Genomic DNA, 20,012 nt, shown 5'->3' on the forward strand with positions numbered 1-20,012 from the left:
GGGAAAAAAGAGGTAGAAGAAGAAGGTGGAGGAGACAAAGAAGAGATAAAGTAAAGAGTGTACGCTGTCTTACGGTCAAAGAAACAGGAAATGGTCGGTCGGTTGACTCCGAACGTGGTTGTGACTGACTTGTCGTCGTTCTTGTCCTCTATGCTGCTCTGTGAGAGGAAGAGGAGGAAGAGGATTGACAGGAAGAAGGCCAAAAAAGGAGGAAAATGACATTCAGAATAAAGAAGAATAGAAAACTGCTATAAAATACAATATTCATGAATAATTGCTGCATGTTTTCCTTCTGCAGGGCCTTTAAAAGTCTTAATATACACAACGTAGCCAAAAATGAGCGACTTCACTAATCTTGTGGCTAAATGGAAGCAAACTTCAGCTTTTGGTCTTGTAGTTTATCTTAAATGCTGTTATTTGACGTTTTATGAATGTGAAAAGTCCAGAAATCGCATCAGTAAACATGTTTTTTTCTTCTTCGGTGTGTTTAACTTGTGTCTCTCTCACCAGAGAGCACTCCAGAGCAAAGATGGCGGCCGGTCCCGTCTTCTCCAGCGGCTCCATGCGGCACCTCCACCTGCGCCTCCTGAAGCTGTCCGTCTTCCTCGGCTTCAGGTGGAACCTCCAGCCGAACAGCGAGGCGTACTCCCAGCCTTCCCTCTCCGTCTCGTCCGGACGTTGCTGTAAACACACACACACATTCATGATTCATTCCATTATTTTTATCTCTGAACAAAGATATAAACTCAGATAATATGATGTAACATATTACAGTTTAAAGAGACATGTTTTGAACCCAGAAGCTGAAGTTACATCTCAGCTCTTCTTTTGCTCATTTGTGCGACTAGACTGCCATCTAGTGGTTCATACAGGAAACTACTCACATTAGAGGATGACATGATGAAGACTGAGGACTGTTGTGAAAATCCAGCTGATGAAAATTAAATGTTTATTGGCTGAACTGGATGTAAAAGAGATTATTGATCCATATTAATATTAATTAACAGCTGCATATTCTCTACTTCTATCCATCATCTCTTGCTCTAGATCTCTCTTGACTAAATTCAGTTCAATGAAGTTTTATTAGCATTTAGACATTTTGGTTTAAAAAGATGTTGTCAAAGCATTTACATACTTGAGAGACAACATGATGTAAGTACATGAATACAATGAACACATAAACAGGTAAACACAGCGTATGGAATAAAATAACTCTAAAAAAGGGAGAAATAATCATGTAAACATGTATTGTTTTTAAGACAATAAAAATAGCAAATGGGGAAGAAAATGAGTCTTTGTCTCCTCAGAAATCTTCCTCTTCATCAAACCCACAACGGGAGTTCAGCAGCATTCTGAATCTATATCCAGCAGCTTAACAAATTTAGTCCTTTCATATACTTGATCAAATCTATTTTGAGTTTAGCTTTCAACCACTATAAGCTACTTAACTCATATGAAAAAAGACATTTAAGTGTGTCAAAACGTTAATTGTTATTCTTGTTTATTGTAATTCAGTTTATGTTGTCTTGAGTTTTTAGGAGGTCTTTGTATAAGCTTTCTTTATTTTAATAAGCGTTTGTTCGCTTTGAATCCATGTACAGCTGATTATATGACGGTAAAAGTTTGTTTTTATCATATGTGGATGTCAAAAACAAATCATTTTTTTCTTGAAAAACAAAAAAATAATAGTAATGTAAAAAGTAATTGAATGTTTGTGGTAGTGAACACACTCAGCACATAAAAATCTATGATCGTGGATCTTTTATCAGCCAGTGTTTCTTATATATTTTCATGGGCGTTCAGTAGTTTAAACACTTCGTCTGACAACATTTTCATCTTGCAGTTGCTGAATTATTCTTTGCTGTAAAAAAAACTGGATATAAAGTGATTAAACTCTTTACACCAACAAAATGGCCAAATGCTTGTTTGTAAGGTTAAACTGCCTTGAACCCTCAGATATTCATCCCCCAACTCCGCAGTTCTCCTCAGATCTACGAAGCTTTTTATCATCTTTCATCTCGTTGAACCAGAACAGTTTCATCAAAGCAGCTCGTTAAAAACTCTCTTGTTACCTTTCGGAGAGCTTCCATCTTCTGCTGGTCTCGTCGTCTCAACCGTATCCAACGCCTCCGTCGGTTGGTGTGATACATCTTCTCGGCCGGTACCCAGGACTTGGGACGGCGGTCTGGAGGGATGGTGATGCCGTACTCCCAGCCTGAACACACACACACATAAACACACACAGGTTGGGATTATGTAGCTGTAGATTTTGAAGGAGAGGCTTTCTTGTTTAATCAACGGTACCTTGATCATCCACAGCTCTGTTGAGGTCTTCGCTCCACTCCACCTCGTCCCACACCCAGCCGGGAGGACACTCCACCTCGTCCTTCGGCACAGCTTTCTCCCCGTTCTGACACACACGTTCGGTTTTTAGATTTACAGAGATGTGAGTGAAGTCGTGATATGTACAGAAACACACACACACACACATATATAAACACACACACGTACCACATCAGTGTAACCCTCCGGCATGCCGATCCACTGTCCGCCCGGTAACCTCATCTGGTTTTCAAACACTTCCTCTGTGAAGATCATGTGACCGGCGTCCACGTCGAACAGCAGTCTGAGAGATTATTAAAGATTCAAGATTTAGTTTATTGTCATTTTCTTACTGTGTGTACTTGAATACACAAAAAAACTGAAATGCTGTTCCTCCCAGTCTACAGCAGCGCAACAACAACAGAAAAAATAAAGATATAAAACTAAAAATCCCTTAAAAAATGATAAAAACATGTAAATCCTAAAGAGAAAAAAACAGAAAAAGATCAAACCATTGCCAGCACAGTGCATTAAAGAGCATTCAGACACATGAATACACACAATCAGATACTTTTACAAAAATTACCTTTACTAATAACTCGATACATTTCCTCATGAACATATCAAATCATCAATAAGAAGCCAAATGATAAACAAATTACAATATGACTGATATGACCTGATGATTCTGTTCTTTTCTTTTTTCTACTTTGTCTTTTTCCAATTTTTTAAATGCCCCCAAAAAACTAATTCACACACACACACATATATATATATATATATATATATATATTTAAAAAATAAAAAAATAAAGAAATCATATGAAGCAACTTGGGTATCAGTTAAAATACAAAGATAAATATATCAACAACAGTTTTACAGTTTGGTATAAGGTCTAAAATATGTTTACATTTCTGTCTGGCTTTCAAAATAATTAATCAATAATGATGGTTGGGGTTAAATATACTAAATTCACACCTCTATCACACACACACACACACAGACTCACGTCTTCTCCGGGCTGATGAACCAGTCTCCGGCCCAGGTCCAGCCAGGCGAGGGTTTGAAACTGTCTTTGGGTAGTTTCACTCTTCCGGTGACGTCGCTGAACTTGGGGTACGTCAGACCAGTAGTCCCCCAGCTGCCCACCAGGGCGAGCCGGGTCTGGTTCTCATACTACAGAGAGACACACGATTTGACAGATCTGGGTCACGGGATGACATCATAGCACGGCATCTTGACGTTTTTGTACAATGTTAGATAAATAAAACATGAAGAATGTATATAAAACACATAAAACCTGTAATATGAAGGAATAACTGCAAGTGTGTTGACTTGTGCTTAATTTACAGACCGTCACTGTCAATAAAGATGTTTCCATTCAAAAACAGCATAAATTGACGGAGGAATGACGTAATTAAAAGAGCGCCAGACAAATCTCAAATGTAGGAAAAGAAAATGTGATAGAAATATGACAAAATGTTGGTTTAAGGCTTTAATTTGAAGAACGTTACAATTTCCTCATCACTGCACACAGATATGTTTTCGTCTGTTCAGTGGAGCAAAAAAGCAACTGTCCCTTTAAGTCACATGATTGATGATTTATTCAGACTTTTTCACTTCGGCCAAATGTAAAAACTTTTCCATAGTGTTTCAACTTTTTGTTTAAATTTCCAGCGTGTCTGCAGCTTTTTTATGCACAAATGAAAACTGATGGAAATGCACTTAGAGCTGTAGAACTGTTTGTGCTGAAGGCTGTTGTAAGTTGCTGCTAAAGGACGGGTTCACATTGGAAAGAGGTTTTGCTCACTGTAATCTTTCCTCCTGTTCGTTCTGACCGTTAGAAGATCCTCTGTGATCCTCACCACCGCCGGCAGCAGTTTGAATCTTACCGTTTCAGCAAAGACGGACAGTTTTCCTTCAGCGTATTGGTTGAAGTGTTTCACATCAGCGGCCAATCCAAACCAGACTTTGACCCTCAGCTGACCGGGGAGTTTGGCTTCTCCGCCGCTGCCCTGTGGGTACTGTACACACACACACACACACACACACACACACACACACACACACGGGTCAGCCACACTTTATTTCAGGAAAGATAAATGTGTTTGTGTGTGTTTGTGTATGTGTATAAAGTACTTTGAGGAAGACAGTCTGCAGTTGTCCGCAGTGTTTCCCACAATGCTCCTGGGAGAAGAGCACCGTGTGCGCTGGGATCCGGTGGTACGCCACCCTGCGGTCACCCTGCAGCATCCAGATCACTATGTCTGGAAGACTGTTCTGGGGCTGGGCGAGAGACATAGACAGGCACACAGAGAGAGAGAGAGAGTTTATTAATAGTGTTTTGTCTTATTAAAATGTAAATGTTCCTCTTTTAATAAAACCAAATTAATTTAATAACAGTGATCATTATATTCTTCCTTCTCCACTGCCTCCTACTCTTCCTCTTCCTCCTCATCACCATCATCATCATCAGCAGCAAAATCAGTTGCAAGAATAACATTCAGTTAAAAATAGAGACATCAAAAACAAAAAAAGGGCTTTTTGTAAAGATGTTTTTAAAGAATAACACTGATGTTGTTTCCTTTAAAGTATATAATGTACATTATTACATCACACGTCACTTTCAAAATCTGCTGGGAAACTGCAAAACTCAGTAAATATTGATCAAGATTACATTTTTTACTCTTGCTTTAGATGTTTTCTGTTTTTGTTAGTAAAGTGTCCAAAAAAGGACATTACAGACATGGAACGTGTCAGGAAATATGGCAAAAAACAATTTCTTGCAAACCTAAATCTCATTTTTCTTTCTGTAGATGTACAACTTCTTTTTTGACATTTATCTGGGTTGTTGGCATTAGAGCTGCAACGATTAGTTGATTAGCAGAGAATGATTCGGCAACTATTTTAATAATCGATTAATCGTTGTGAGTATTTTTTTTAAAGAAAAAATACCCAAATTCTCTGGTTCCAGCTTCTTAAATGTGAATATTTTCTGGTTTCTTTAGTCTTTTATGACAGTAAACTGAATATCTTTGGGTTGTGGACTGTTGCATCTTGGGCTTTGGGAAACAATAATCAACATTTTCTGATATTTATAGATCAAACAACTTATTGATTAATCAAGAAAATTGACAGGATCAGCAGGCAGGATCACACTGCTCACACACCTCCTCGGCTATGGTTCTCAGCCTGCTGGCCCAGTCCTCAGCCTGCTCCATCACAGTGGAGAGCTCAGTAGCCGGCCCGTGTTTGAGAGCCTGCGCCGCCTTCACAATCTGTTCCAGGTGCAGAGTACGAATGTGCCTCAACGAGCGGTCCAGAGGGGTCGCGCACTGCCAGTGGTCGAGAGAGGGCAGCTTCTCACTGGAGACACGAAGAGAGAGGATAGTGAAAAGAGGTGCAGGATCAGAGATCAGAGCGGGATCCGCACTTACAGAGCGTTTACCTGCAGTCTGTGATGACCTGATCCAACAGCTCGACCACTCGGAGCTCCACCTCCTCCAGATCACTGCCCGCCTTCACTTCCAGCTGCACACGCTGCAGGTTCTCCTCCTGCACACACACACACACACGTTCAGATGGTGAATGAATGTGAAAGTCGACAACTCAAATAACTCCCAATAAAGACAGATGCACATGAGCACACAGATGAAGAACAAACCAGTCTGTCGATGATGACCAGCAGCATGTTGAGAGCCTCGATCCTCGGTTTGATATCTTCCCATTCAGAGGACAGAACCACCACCGGCTTAATGTTTCCCCAAGGGAGGTAGTAGTACTGACAACCTAAAACACACACACATGATCAACAACACAATCATTGTTCTTAAACCATCATCAGCAAATCAATCAACATTATTCTACAATCAAAGCTCATTATAAGATAAGAGAATATATAAATATATGTATAATATACCCAGAGACTTGGGCTCAAGTGTTGCATATAGAAAAATATGACGTACACATAATAGAAGTACATAATCTCCATATGTACAGACACATGCAAAATACACTACATGCAAGAGTTTACACTATCGCTGAAATATTAGAACACAATGAACAGTGGTGAGTAAAGTGTCAGAGCATATTTAAAAGAATAAAAACATTAAAAATGCTAAAAAAAAACAGATGTGCAAATGAGGCAAAGTGTGTAAATTAAATATACAATTAAATAAAACAAGTTAAGTAGTATTGCACTCACTAACTAATCAGTGTTAGCGAACGGATAACTAACTTGGATTAACAAAAACATACTAAGGGGAAAACTGTAAAAAACTACAAATAAAGTAAAATTTAAAAAAAACTTTCTGCTGTTTTTGTTTCCAGCTACAATGCAGTAAAATCTTCTAAATCAGCGGTTCATGAGCTGAATAAATGCCATTATAAATCGTAAAAAGCCAAAAACATGAACTGATGTTTGTTTGTTTGCATGTCTCATCAGCTTCTGTTGTGCAAATGCAAAATGCAAGTTAAATTCTTCCCAAAGTTCAACTCTTACTGCGAACATACTTTAATTTATTACATCTTTATCGGTTAACTGTGCATGCACGCCACTTTGCTGCACATGTATTTTAATTTAATGCATATTTATATTGCTTTACTGCACATATGCATCTATCTGCTGCACATCTATAACAGTTTATTTCTATGTATATTGATACATGAATCTCCACTTATTGCACATTTACACCAGTATTGCAGATTTACTGGACACATAAAGACATTTGGATGCTTTACTGCACATTTAAATATTTATAGATTTCACCTGGACTTCAGTGGCAGTAAATACAACCTCACCTTTGACCTCTGACACGACAGCTTTGACCTACCATCGAACACAGCCCTGCTGAACTGTGTGGTGGACGCCAGAGGGAGGCAGGTGTAGTCGAACTTGTTGCCGTAGTTGCCGATGCTGACCTCGAACTGGATGGCGTCGTCGACGTCCTGGAGGAGCGTGGCCGAGTAAAACGCGACGAAGAGAGAGAACTTCCTCTTCCTGAGAAACTTCTGTTAGATGAAGAGAGATTTTAAAAAACAATGGATGAGTGATATCTATCTTTCTGCGTTGAAGCGTTTACAACCTTCCTCCCTCCTCACCCTCTCACCTCAACCACCAGCAAATCATCTGATGGTATGTCTTCGATTTTTTGCTCCGGTTTGTCCACCAGTTTTGTGGTTAGTTCAAGTAAAACTCGACCTCGGTACGCCACGCCCTCCCCCTGGGAGACAGAAGGAAGAGGAAGAGAGGCACCAGTGGTTTACACTTCGTGACATTATCACATTTTTAAAGGTGCAACATGGATCATTAAAACAGCAAAATACTGTTCAAAGAACTTTATTTTAAAATTTAGCGGATATCCCAATTTGTTGCAAAGACACTTAATATTTCTGGCTGAATTTTAGGGATATTTAATTATTTTTGGAATGTAGCAGCCATAAAAATATCACTACACATTCAGTGTAAACATCATCAAAATGAGCATTTAACAAGATGAGCTTTTAATTGAATTCAGACAAGTTATCTTAATGAAACCAACCAGCCACAATTAAAGATTTAACAGAATTAAGTGGTACATAGTCCGTTATTTTCTATTTTTAAAGGGACTCTGTGAAGTTTTCTTGTACACAACAATAACAAAGTTATGTTTACATTTTGTGTTTATCTTTGAGGCCTAACAAATGTTATGAATTCCTTCGTCATAAAACATTTTTAAAGCCAATTTTTTCGCAAATTTTGATGCATGTATTGCATCCACATTTGCAAGTTATCAGTCTCCTTCTTCCTGCATTTTGCTGGCACTTGTTTATGTTTCTTAATGCAACTGTCAATCAGTTAAATAGCATAAAACCATCAACAGGAATGCGTGAGAATAGTAAAGCTGATTTTTTAATTCAAATAAAGCAATGCTACGAAATGCACAAAATACAAATAACTGCTCACAGAAACGTTGATCCAAATTGCAACTTGTGGCCAAAAACTCCATAGAGTACCTTTAAGTCTGAGGTGACTGGTTTATTTTGTTCAAAAAGAAAAACAGGTAGATTATTAGATTAGAGTCTATTAGATTAATAGAGTTACTTTTCCGAGGTTTAGAGTTTCATGAGGGTCATTGAAGGCGGTGAACTCTCTTGGGCTGCCGTACAGGTTGACGAAACACGGGCCGAACGTCGGCAAGAAACCAAGACTGTCGTCCACTGCAATGAGACGAAATGGACAATTAGTTTTATTGTTAACATGGCAGGATGTTGGAACATCGATAGAAATGAAGAAAAGATTGATTAAACAAGATGAAATGATTGAATTGATTGACACAGAGTACAAAATTTCAGCAGAATTTGGAAAGTTGGAAACAGATATGAGTTGAGAAGAAGAAAATAACAAAACACAAGAATTATTAAGAGTTTTCCTTCAAGTGCTTTTTTTAATGATTTATATTTTCAATATAAAAGTTGTGTAGAGAGGATGGTGGACGTACTGCCAGGGTGGACGGTCCGTGGAGACAAGTCATCTGAGTGCGTAGAGAGGAAGGATGGTTCAGAATCACAGACAAATGAGTCAGACAGAAAGGAAACAGATGTCTTTGAACGCCACTCAAACCCAAACAGATGCACTGGACCACAAACTCAAACAGCACGCATGACGCCAAGAAACCAAATGCGAAGATCATTTGGTTTGTTTCAAGTAAATGACTTGAAACATTACTGAGAAGTGAGTGAAATTACTGATAATTTCAACCACTGGAGAAGAAGTAGGAAACAAGTTCAGTAAGTTTATAAGGTTGCATCATTTTAAAATATATTACTCTAAATAATGAGACCATTGCTGCCAAAAGCATTTTTTGATCTCCTGCACAATTTAGGGAGAAATCTGCTTGACTCTGGTCTTCATTCACAGTTATTGATGACAGAGGATAGAGGAAGAAGGGAAAGACTGATGGAAAATACAAGCGCTAACGGTGCCTCTGTGAAATCTAGGGCTCCAGTTTTGTCAGCCATGGTCTCATTTGTTTAAAGGACCATACCAGTGGTTTTTTTAACCCATACAAATCACATATAATATAAACATATCAATCACAGATTACCATTTTGGAAACCATCCGATTTTAATTAATTTCCTCCTCTATTTATGTGTTGTTCAATTCCATCCAACATTGAATTGGCTTGAGTAATGCATCACTGTGAACATCAAGGCTGTACATAATTTTTGTCAAAGCTGCATTATCGTTGCAGATTTATTTTTAAACCTTACACAAATTAATGGAAACCAATGGCTGCCTGAAGAGCAAGGAAAGTACATCAGAAAATGTAAAACTCAATATGATAGATTGTAGTTGAGGAGCTGTAACTGGTGTGGTCCTTTAAGATATTCCAAACAAGGTATTTCAATTATTTAGACCATTATTAATTGATTTTTGAGTGTGACTGCAAACAAACACAGTGAGCCAATCAGCTAAATTCTGGTTAAGGTCTTTTTTTTTTTCAAGAAATATGACTCAGAAACCTTTTCTAAAACTAAGATAAGTTTATTATTTGACTATTTAGACTATTTATGACTTGTATTATATTAGTGTCTCAATTCAAAGAGTGTACTGGGACATTTTTTAAGTTCTGTTTGTAGAAAAATTATAATCACTTAAACAAACAAAAATATATTCTGTCTCTGCTTTCTCAGTAGCCAATAATCCTACTAGAGATTTTATTAGAGTCAAAACAGCCAATTAATTGAAGTAAAACTGAGACAGATTATTATTGAGTATTTTATATGGATAAAAGCAATAATAAAAATTAATTTATTGGCATCCTGAGTGATAAGAATCTCTCTGAAATCTTTTTTTTGTGCTCAAAATGTCCCAACTTGAACTCAGAATTGTGACACAAATAAAATTCTAAAGTTTTCTATCAGCAGATTCTTTTAGGAGACTGATAACAGTAATTCAATATAAAAAGTTAATGTTATTCACTCTTTCTGGTTTGTCTGAGCCACAGTTTGGTGGCATTGAGCTGTCACTTGCTGATGACTCATCATTATTCACATGGTGTTTTCCAGGAAAAAGACAAAGAAGAAATCTGTCACACACAGGGTGAGCAAAACTCATGCATGTCGTCTCTGTTGGGGACAACGATGAGACATCTGTGGGGCACTCCCAAGGACCGAAAACTCAATGTCAGTGTTCAGCACACGAACATTGTCAAGTTAGTCTTCATGCATGTCACTGAGCAAACATACATGCTTTGTTATATTCACAAAACCACAAATCAAACCCAAGTTTCAGTTCTCACACAGGACTTCAGAGCCAACTCTTAAATGCCAGACAGATGCAAACTGAGTTCTGCACGAGTAGAAATGTATGTGAAGTGGCTAAAATCCTTGATATGTTTATGTATAAAATAAGTCATTCATTCAAGAATAAGCAGTACCACACAAAACCGATAGATTCAGATCAATTCAGAGCAGACCAGGCAACTTTACCACAACACAACCACACCAAATCAGTGAATTAGTGTCCAGATTGCATCAGTTAGGTATAAACCAGTCTGGTACTGTCATGTTCAGACCTAAACCAGTCTGATCTGGATCATAAACCACAGTAGATCAGCTGAAATGTTCCAGTCTAGACACATTAGTCACAAAATTTAATCCAGTCTAGATTCACATTCAGATATAATTAAACTTTCAAATGTAAACTCATCAATTTAAAGCAGCATTAATTTATTTTTGGCTTCTTCAGGACGGTTGAACAAGATGTAAACACAACACTGACATATTATCACCTTAGAGGTTTTTTTAGGGGAACATGTTAGCAAACAGTTGCCTTTTTAAACATCCAGCAGACACTCAGAAACAGTAGCATTCATTTGGAGTCGTGTCTCTGGCCACCAGATGAATTTAAGTCGAATATTCACAACTCCACTCAGCTCCTGAGGGATTTGAACTGAATATTTGTTCCCTTCCTGGAACAGGTGATAATGCAACTGCCACGCAAACTTAAGTGCACACAATAACTGAAGACATCAAGTTGCTCTCCTATGTGAACTGCTTGTGATCCACTTGCAATGAGAATAAACAATGGATCAACTTTGTTTCTATTTGCTTGACTGGTAAGACACACAAGAGAAATTGAAGAAAACTTAGGAAGACAGTTAATTGCAACAACTAAAGGTTAACTGAGTCCATTCATGGCTTCGTAGCTTGGAAATAAAAGGCAGTTTGGTCAAAACATCTATTTTTGAGATCCGCTAAAATATCTCTGAAAAGTATTTTGACGGAAGAAACAGGTCCTGCGTTAAGAGAATACAACAGCTAGTTAGCTAGTAAAAGTTTGTTCATAATATCAGGGTTGCAACAAACCATTAGTTGTTTGGTCAATAAAATGGTAGAAAACAGTGAAAAATGTCAATCACTGTCTCGACCAACGGTCCACAACCCAAACATGTTCAGTTAACTGTCATAGAGACTAAAGAAACCAGAAAATATTCACATTTGAGAAGCTGGAACAAGAGAATTTTGACATTTTTCTTAAAAATGGACTTGATTAAACCATTAATTGAATATCAAACACGTTGGCAATTAATTTGCTGTTGATTGACTAATCGGTTAACTGACTAACTGTTGCAGCTCTACATAATATATAAGATGGGAAGACCAACATAGCAAACATAAGTGACACATACCTTTCTATATATAATAATGTGTCATTTTGAGGTAAACAAATATAATTATACACTTTAAAAAGAGTAACTATGAAACAAACCAGACAAGACTCAAATTCAGCCCATTCCACTCTAAACTAGTCCAAACCAAACTGGTCGGATCCAGTCCACTTCCGACCAGTTACAGCCAATAACTTACCATCTATCTCTCCTCCCGGGGCGGAGATCTTAGACATACAGAGGTGGGCAGTGCCGATGACATCATTGTGACTGGCTCTGTCCCTGTAATGAAAAATATAGAAAGAAGCTCTCAAATATGTTTTTCAAGCAAAATTGTGACAAATTAAAATGTATTACTCCAAACTAAAAACATTCTCTAAGTTTTATGTAAAAGCTTTTATATTCTAGTGAAAATTATATATCAGCAGGGATTCACCAGTCCAGGATTCTGATCCTCATCTTCTCACACATGGAGGGAAACTGGTGAGGAAGAACAAAACATGTACTGTATAATGATGAGCAGACTGTCTTGAGAGCACAATGAGGTTGCATAATGATATATACAGTAGATAATAGATACTTGTTCATTTAAAAGGCACTAAATGTTTGCACTCTTTGTCTCACCCTAATTGGCAAGGACAGACTTTGGTGCCATTGTGGATTGGCGTTCTTCTCCAGAATCTTAGTGCAGACCTGAAAAAGATAGAAAATGCAAACCACCTTACAATGACTAGCTTCTTTAGCCGACTGGAAGATTTGTTCAGATATAATTTTCCCCTTAGGCTTAAGTTAGCTCTCAAAGTCGTTTAAATGGTAATGCATATGTTCATTATTGTTATTTTCAAGTGTTATTCCGTTTTGTTAACTGTAGGCTACCAGATTTTCCAGTTCTACTATCTGTGGTTACCAGGTGGCAGTGTTGAGTAAGATTTCAGTTAAGTGCATCCTCTTCTTTTTTTTATTTATTTTTTTGTGCAGGCCAACGTGGAGATTTGAGGATTTAGATGCTACTGATGTAAATGTCCTGTATTTTTAAATGTGTAGCAAGGTAATGTTATGTGCATGAAGTCTCAACCATGCTACTGTAGTTTGTTACGAGTGAGGTGGTACAGGGTTAGATTTCATTTTAACACTGGTTCAGTGTAAACGGAAGACTGTAAAGAACGTGAAAGCAGATTCACTGCATTTAAAGTCAAGATGAATTGAAAAATGCCTTTTTAACCCTTTTAGATCACATCCCCGGTCATATTGTGCACCTATTTTACAACATATGCTAAAAAAAATCAATTTCTTTGTGCTCTCATATCAAAATCCAATCATGTTTTCTTCCTGTAGAACAAAATATGACGTGTGCTTACGTAGGCTTGAACCAACCAATTTCAACCAATAATATCATGACATCCACCCATCAATCAGTCTTCAACTTTTGGCGACACAGAGCTCGACACTCGGAAATACGTCATGATACGGAAGTTAGATACTCTCGAAATACCATCAGGATTTTAAGGGTTCAATACCTTCTGTCCTTTTGGTCAACAACCACAACATTAAAGCTACAAGTAATTCCATGAGCTACACTTCTATAACTGTTATCAGGTTTGGGATAAAATGATTCTTGGCTCATATGACCTTAATGTTAGCTCTATCAAGTCATACGCACTGTTTTGCCAGCAAAGTGGATCTCCACCAGAGGATCCACCAAGTTCTTCCTGTTACTGTCAAACCCAAGAATCTGCCTCATCCCATCCATGAAGGCATCATCCACTGCAGAAAGAAAAAGAGAAAGAAATCTCTCAATCTCTATTTTGAAAGCAGATGAAATAAATTATAACCACACAAAGACTCAAACTCACTCTGTGGCAGGTCTTCAGCTCTGAAAATCCTCAAGGTGAAGGTGGCTCCTCTCAGAGACAGACCAGCCGGCCTCAGCAGGTTTCCTTCTATATCCTCTTTCTCCTCCACACACTCACGCCTATCAGCCTGGAAAACACGTACAGACACACACAAAGTCACATATATTAAAGCATAAATAAACATCTGCTTACAGTATATTACAAACAAAATACATAGCGAAAGATACAATTAGAAGTCCACAAGAAACACCTTTGCTAAAATCTGAAACCCAGTTAGCGGTCAGTGTACAAACATGTTAGCATAACTTTACTGTTCTGTCCACTAGCCAGTATGACAAACAGGTAGTTTTTGAGCAGTGGGCTCATATTAGTCTACGCTACATTTTTTCCAGCCTCAGTTGTACACAGTTTCATCTCTGAGAGTTTGGGTTTGAATGCTAACGTGACAATGCTAACAGGCTAACATTACAACTGACTGATTAGCTGGCAGTTAATAAGTTAACTACCAGTTAATATGTTAATGTTTAGCATGTAATGTTCAACATCCTACGTTAACATGGATACAATTAGCAAGGCAACATGCTGACTAATGTAAAAACTAGCATGTTAGTGTAAAATGCTATAGTTTATTAGTATGCTTGCATTGATTTCAAAGCCAAAAATCTGAAACCCAGTCAGTGTTAAATGTATAAACATGTCAACAAACATGTTAACATAACTTATTGTTCTTAGAGGAATGGAAATGTTGTTACTTACATCAAAACTTATGGTGGGCTCAGCTTTTATTAGTCTAAATTGTATTTTTTCCAGCCTCGGCTGTGTGTAGCATATTAAACAATAGTTAATATGCTATTAACTGATAGTTAATATGCTAATGTTTAGCATGTAATGTCCAGAATGCACACAATGAGCCAGGAAACATGCTAACGTTAAAAGCTAGCACGTTAGTGTAAAATGCTGGCTTATATAACTTAGTGTTCTTAGAGGAATGGAAATGTTGTTACCTACATCAAAACTTATGGTGGGCTCAGCTTTTATTAGTCTAAACTGTATTTTTTCCAGCCTCAGCTGTGTGTAGCATATTAAACCATAGTTAATATGCTATTAACTGATAGTTAATATGCTAATGTTTAGCATGTAATGTCCAGAATGCACACAATGAGCCAGGAAACATGCTAACGTTAAAAGCTAGCACGTTAGTGTAAAATGCTGGCTTATATAACTTATTGTTCTTAGAGGAATGGAAATGTTGTTACCTACATCAAAACTTATGGTGGGCTCAGCTTTTATTAGTCTAAACTGTATTTTTTCCAGCCTCAGCTGTGTGTAGCATATTAAACGATAGTTAATATGCTATTAACTGATAGTTAATATGCTAATGTTTAGCATGTAATGTCCAGAATGCACACAATGAGCCAGGAAACATGCTAACGTTAAAAGCTAGCATGTTAGTGTAAAATGCTGGCTTATATAACTTATTGTTCTTAGAGGAATGGAAATGTTGTTACCTACATCAAAACTTATGGTGGGCTCAGCTTTTATTAGTCTAAACTGTATTTTTTCCAGCCTCAGCTGTGTGTAGCATATTAAACGATAGTTAATATGCTAATGTTTAGCATGTAATGTCCAGAATGCACACAATGAGCCAGGAAACATGCTAACGTTAAAAGCTAGCATGTTAGTGTAAAATGCTGGCTTATATACTAGCACTAATTTCAAAGTACAGCTAAGGTTGACAGGAATTTGGTACTTTGCTTATTGTGTCATAAACTTGAGTTTTGAACAAATGGATATTTTTTAAAGCATTAAATATGAATCTTTTGCAGAATTAGAATTTGATATTCAAAGTTACCCTGTGGAGTTTTGTTTGTCATGAGGATGAGCACGCTTGCAATATTTTTGTTTCACGCTATTTTAAATTATGTACAGGTGACTGTAATGCACCAAGAAATGCAAGGAAGAAGTAGGCTGCAAGCTAGAGACATGGAAGTAAATGACGCAGGATTAAAAATTAAAAATCTCATTTGCAAAAGTTTTATGAGGAAGGAAATGCACACACACAATGTGTTTTGGTGATTAACACTGAATGTAAAAATAACTTTTGTTTGTTTATGAGAAAACTCCACAGAGCACCTTATTTTCCCTCTGCAGGACTGAGGTGAGAAATAGTATCATCATAATGCTAATTCGCTAATCTTCATCTATCCAACTCAGACTCACCGGGGGCTCGTCTCCAGCGGCCAAGACGAACAAGCTGACCTTCAGGTAACCTTTAACTCCAGCAGAGAGGTCGTCGGGGTCAGACAGCAGCAGCCATTTCCTCAAGAAGCAGTGTCCTAAAGGTAGAGGGGCAGGCTTAAACTCAGAGCTCTGAATTTGGAACTAAAAAATTAAAACTAGACACAACGACTCACATCCCAGAACTTGAAAATCTATATTTTAAAACAGTTAATTAATTATACTCACTGTGCTCATTGTAGACAGTGCCAACATCTAACTGTGAAAACAATCAAAAGATTATAGATTTCTTTTACTTTTCACTTAAAATTATGATTACAGAACAAACACACAGTGCACTTTATGTACTGTATACCTTGAATTCACCGATCACAGCATCAGTTCTGAGTGAGCGAGAGTCACAAACCTGTCAGGTAAGGAAAGAGACTTGACATTATATCCAGAGCAATTTAAAATACCTTACAGTCAAACCAAGATTTCCAGTGTTACACAATACATACAAGTTATTCTGAACGGAATAAAATGGAGGTAAAACGTCCGACTCACAGTAATGAAGATTGGTTCGTCAAACAAGTCTGACGGAGTCTCAAAGAAGTTCATGAAAAATGTCTGTTAGGAGAAAAATACACTCAAGTTGCAGTTTGAGAGAATAAGATATTTAACATTTGAACTTTTGTGAATCCTTCAATACCACAAAATATAAGTTGGACAATTCATGAAGGAAATCAGACAGTGATGAAGATTTGTGTACCTCATCAAAGACAGGGTTGTTTCCTTTTCTGATGCGAGTCCTCTTGGTCTGCCCAGCTACCGTTATCTTGACAACGGGCTTGATGTTGACGCCGGGCAACTGTCGCCCCTCAATGACTCGCACACGAACCTGGACAGGAATACGTATGGACAGAAACGTGTACTGTTACGTAACCTTTCCATGAGATTCAGTAGATAAAGCCTCTTAAGCATCTACAGTTTTTATGACTTACGTGACTGGTTTTATTTGACACTAAACCTTACGATCATCTAATTTAATTCAATTCTGCCCTGCTCGTTATTGGATTTTGCCAAGTTTATACTCTGGCAACTCCAGCCAAACTTATTACCTATGAAAGCATTACGTTCGTCAATCTCATCAATTACACTTAATCCTCCTCTTTTCTTGTAAAAGTGAAACATAATGTTTGAAAATGCGAACAATAAAGCATAATCTCTGTGTTGCTTGTCCAAGTATGTTTTTCTTTAGTAATTAAAATTCATTTTCTATTCATTAAACTGCACCATTATATAAGCACTGAGTAGCTATGCTGCAAAACAACAACAAACATCATTAACATTTTTTAGCCCCAGTCTTTTAGCATTATATCATTAATGTAGCTAGCAAGTACATACTGAATACCCTCTTAAATGGTTTTAAAACAAGCTGGAAACATTAAAAAGTCAGCTGGAGGCAGAGTTTAAAGCAACTCACTGAGTTATTAATTAACTATTTGGCTAGCTACAGCTGATAAAATCTGCCAGCAACAACTGTAGCTAAGCCTGTTTTGGTTTTCTTTTGTATGAAATAAAAGGCCATGTTTTTCCTAAAATTAACACAAATTCGGAGTGGTAAATTTAACCACATACGTGCTGTGCTAGAAGATGAAGCTTGACAAATAGCAACACTAATTAATGAGGGCAGGGCGTAGCATGTGGTCAATTGATAAATGACGCTCATCAGCTTCAAGCATCCTCATTATAATATACAGTGTGTAACCAAAGTCCCGTGTCTTGCCTGCTCTGTGGAGCCTTTCTTACTGTGTTAAGGGCTGATGGAGAAGTAGAAAATTTGGACATATTGAATTAAATCACTCCTACATACCTGTATGTCCTGTGGTTTGTTGGGCAGAGGTTTAGGCTGACTGCTGGCTCCTCTCCTCCTCCTCCTCAGCCCTCCTTGGGTGTTGTGGGACGGTGGCGTGCGTTTGGGTGTCTGGGCGGTGGGGGTCTCCTGGCCCTGCGTCCCCTGGGTGCCGACGATCACCATGGAGCGTCCGTCGTCAGGGCCCTGGTCTTCTGTTTGCTCCAGCATCATCATACTCTCTGTATCCTCCTCTCCCAAAGTGTCCAGAGAAATCACTGCACAGAGACACACAGATTGATAGAAACTAGTCCCGGAAGCAAAATATGGAACAAGTCGATGCAAATATCACATTTTTAGATTCTACATTCGGTATTTAAGTCAAAATTGTTCTTTCCAGGGTGGATATAGACAGCAGAAGAGACACCAGATCATATTACTTGTAACGGTGTCCAGTTCCACGGTGGGGTTGTTATGGGGCAGGGCCTCAGGCTGCGGGGGAGGTTGGAAGATCGGAGCTGCTCCTGGAGGAGGGATGTAGGAAACCTGCAGGGTCAGCGTAGCCTGGTGGAGACAGAAAAGAAAATAATTTGACATCATCAGTGGAAGAACACAGTTTAAAAGTCCACTCCTCCAATTTTACACATGAAAATCAATTTCCTAGTCATGTGGAGGAGCACTCAGCCCATGAAAACAGTTGTGTTATGTCTTCTGTGGCTCTGGAGGAGATATTTGCTATTTCAAGGCTGAGAAAATAACCATGGGCTATAAAAATGATCTCTGAGACCACATATTTTTAATGGGAAGCCTGCATAACAAACAGGAGTGTAGAATTTGACAGACCTGGACATTTACGGAGACGCATTTTTGGAAGTTGACCCACATTATGGACTATTCCTCTGGGTGACATGTTCCCTCACCATGAAGATTATAGTCATTTGTTTGTTTAGAAACAGCTCCAAATTCTAATAGCAATCACAATCACATACATACCACAACCTCTTGACTTTGTACTGAAGTTCTTTGAGAAATTGACAATGTAGTACAAAGTTAAGATGTTGTGATATGTAGCGCAACAAGTTAGCAAAGCCAATCTAGCTCTGTAAACTACTACTCTCTAGAGGCTGATATTCGCTGTTATTAGTCTTTGGAGCCATTTTTAAACAAACTAACCATGACCGTAACCTTCATGGTGAAGGAACATGTCACCCAGTTCAACGGTGTGACTCACTGATGTGTTTTTAATGGTTTTTGGACAGCAACTGAGGTTTCGGCACAGAGGAATGAGATATATCAGACTTTGGATACACAGATTTAATGTTGGTTTGGCTCTGCACATGTGATTTGCTGATAATAAGAAAACTACAGAAAAATCACCAGCCATTTCCTTCAAATCTCCACGTTTGTATCACACACTTGCAGGCTTAAATCAACAACTCAAGAGTTTATTTTATCACAAGTGTCCAGTTAGTCCAGAGTGGCAGACGGAGTTTCCTTCACATTATTATGATTATAGGCGGATTCATTCCAGATAAGTTGTGTGGACCAAGCAAGGTGTAGTCTTCTGCAGTTTCCTTTAACAGGAAAAAGCAGCTAAAGTAATAAGCTGTGATGTTTCTGTAAACAACAGGTTTATAATGATATGCAGGTGCTGCTTATTGTGCCTTTCCTTTGTAATGAATACGCACAAATGTAAAGATGTTGGCATGTTCGCTTGTTAATTAATCAATACTTTCCCAAAAAGTTATTATACAAATTATATTTAACCTATGAAGTGAAATTAAAGTAAAAAACTTGTTACTCAGTTTGAATGAAATCTTTCCTAGTGTAATATTCAGTTGCATGGATGAATAGATTCAAGATTATAGACAGATTATAGTATATTTAGTGTTTTAATTACAGCTTTGTCTTTTTGGTATGTTGGTTTACATTTGTGTACATCACACACACTTTGTAACGGCCATAAGATAAACACAGGCTTCTTCTGTCACATCCTCGTCACCTTGGACTGACCGTGTGTGTGAGACACTAAGAGGAAGACTTTGTTTAAAGTTCAGGAAATGAGGATGGGAAACAGAACGCTGTTTCATCTGCTGCTAAAAAAGCAGAGG

The 20,012-nt window shown here is 38.0% G+C and overlaps 1 protein-coding gene across 11 annotated transcripts in view; it reads right to left on the minus strand.

Moving 5' to 3' along the window:
- Positions 1 to 20,012, minus strand: part of dysf (dysferlin, limb girdle muscular dystrophy 2B (autosomal recessive)) — a 111,957-nt gene that overhangs the window by 62,363 nt on the left and 29,582 nt on the right. For 6 of the 11 annotated variants that reach the window (XM_067579752.1, XM_067579747.1, XM_067579753.1 and 3 more), the window contains exons 5-30: positions 18,342 to 18,465; positions 17,923 to 18,179; positions 16,819 to 16,947; positions 16,614 to 16,676; positions 16,423 to 16,473; positions 16,296 to 16,326; positions 16,050 to 16,165; positions 13,830 to 13,956; positions 13,637 to 13,740; positions 12,601 to 12,669; positions 12,413 to 12,456; positions 12,176 to 12,258; positions 8,405 to 8,520; positions 7,431 to 7,544; positions 7,155 to 7,332; positions 5,987 to 6,111; positions 5,771 to 5,877; positions 5,493 to 5,688; positions 4,462 to 4,608; positions 4,215 to 4,346; positions 3,332 to 3,498; positions 2,512 to 2,626; positions 2,305 to 2,410; positions 2,073 to 2,215; positions 508 to 681; positions 74 to 158 (exon numbers count right to left, since the gene is read on the minus strand). In XM_067579752.1, coding sequence (XP_067435853.1) covers positions 74 to 158; positions 508 to 681; positions 2,073 to 2,215; positions 2,305 to 2,410; positions 2,512 to 2,626; positions 3,332 to 3,498; positions 4,215 to 4,346; positions 4,462 to 4,608; positions 5,493 to 5,688; positions 5,771 to 5,877; positions 5,987 to 6,111; positions 7,155 to 7,332; positions 7,431 to 7,544; positions 8,405 to 8,520; positions 12,176 to 12,258; positions 12,413 to 12,456; positions 12,601 to 12,669; positions 13,637 to 13,740; positions 13,830 to 13,956; positions 16,050 to 16,165; positions 16,296 to 16,326; positions 16,423 to 16,473; positions 16,614 to 16,676; positions 16,819 to 16,947; positions 17,923 to 18,179; positions 18,342 to 18,465 — 3,103 coding nt within the window. Of the gene's footprint in view, positions 1 to 73; positions 159 to 507; positions 682 to 2,072; positions 2,216 to 2,304; positions 2,411 to 2,511; positions 2,627 to 3,331; positions 3,499 to 4,214; positions 4,347 to 4,461; positions 4,609 to 5,492; positions 5,689 to 5,770; positions 5,878 to 5,986; positions 6,112 to 7,154; positions 7,333 to 7,430; positions 7,545 to 8,404; positions 8,521 to 8,801; positions 8,835 to 12,175; positions 12,259 to 12,412; positions 12,457 to 12,600; positions 12,670 to 13,636; positions 13,741 to 13,829; positions 13,957 to 16,049; positions 16,166 to 16,295; positions 16,327 to 16,422; positions 16,474 to 16,613; positions 16,677 to 16,818; positions 16,948 to 17,922; positions 18,180 to 18,341; positions 18,466 to 20,012 lie in introns of all 11 variants that reach the window. The other 5 variants (XM_067579748.1, XM_067579744.1, XM_067579746.1 and 2 more) reach the window with 1 other exon arrangement.

The sequence above is a fragment of the Thunnus thynnus genome, chromosome 22 (genome assembly GCF_963924715.1).
Source record: "Thunnus thynnus chromosome 22, fThuThy2.1, whole genome shotgun sequence".
Classification (NCBI taxonomy): Eukaryota; Metazoa; Chordata; class Actinopteri; order Scombriformes; family Scombridae; genus Thunnus; species Thunnus thynnus.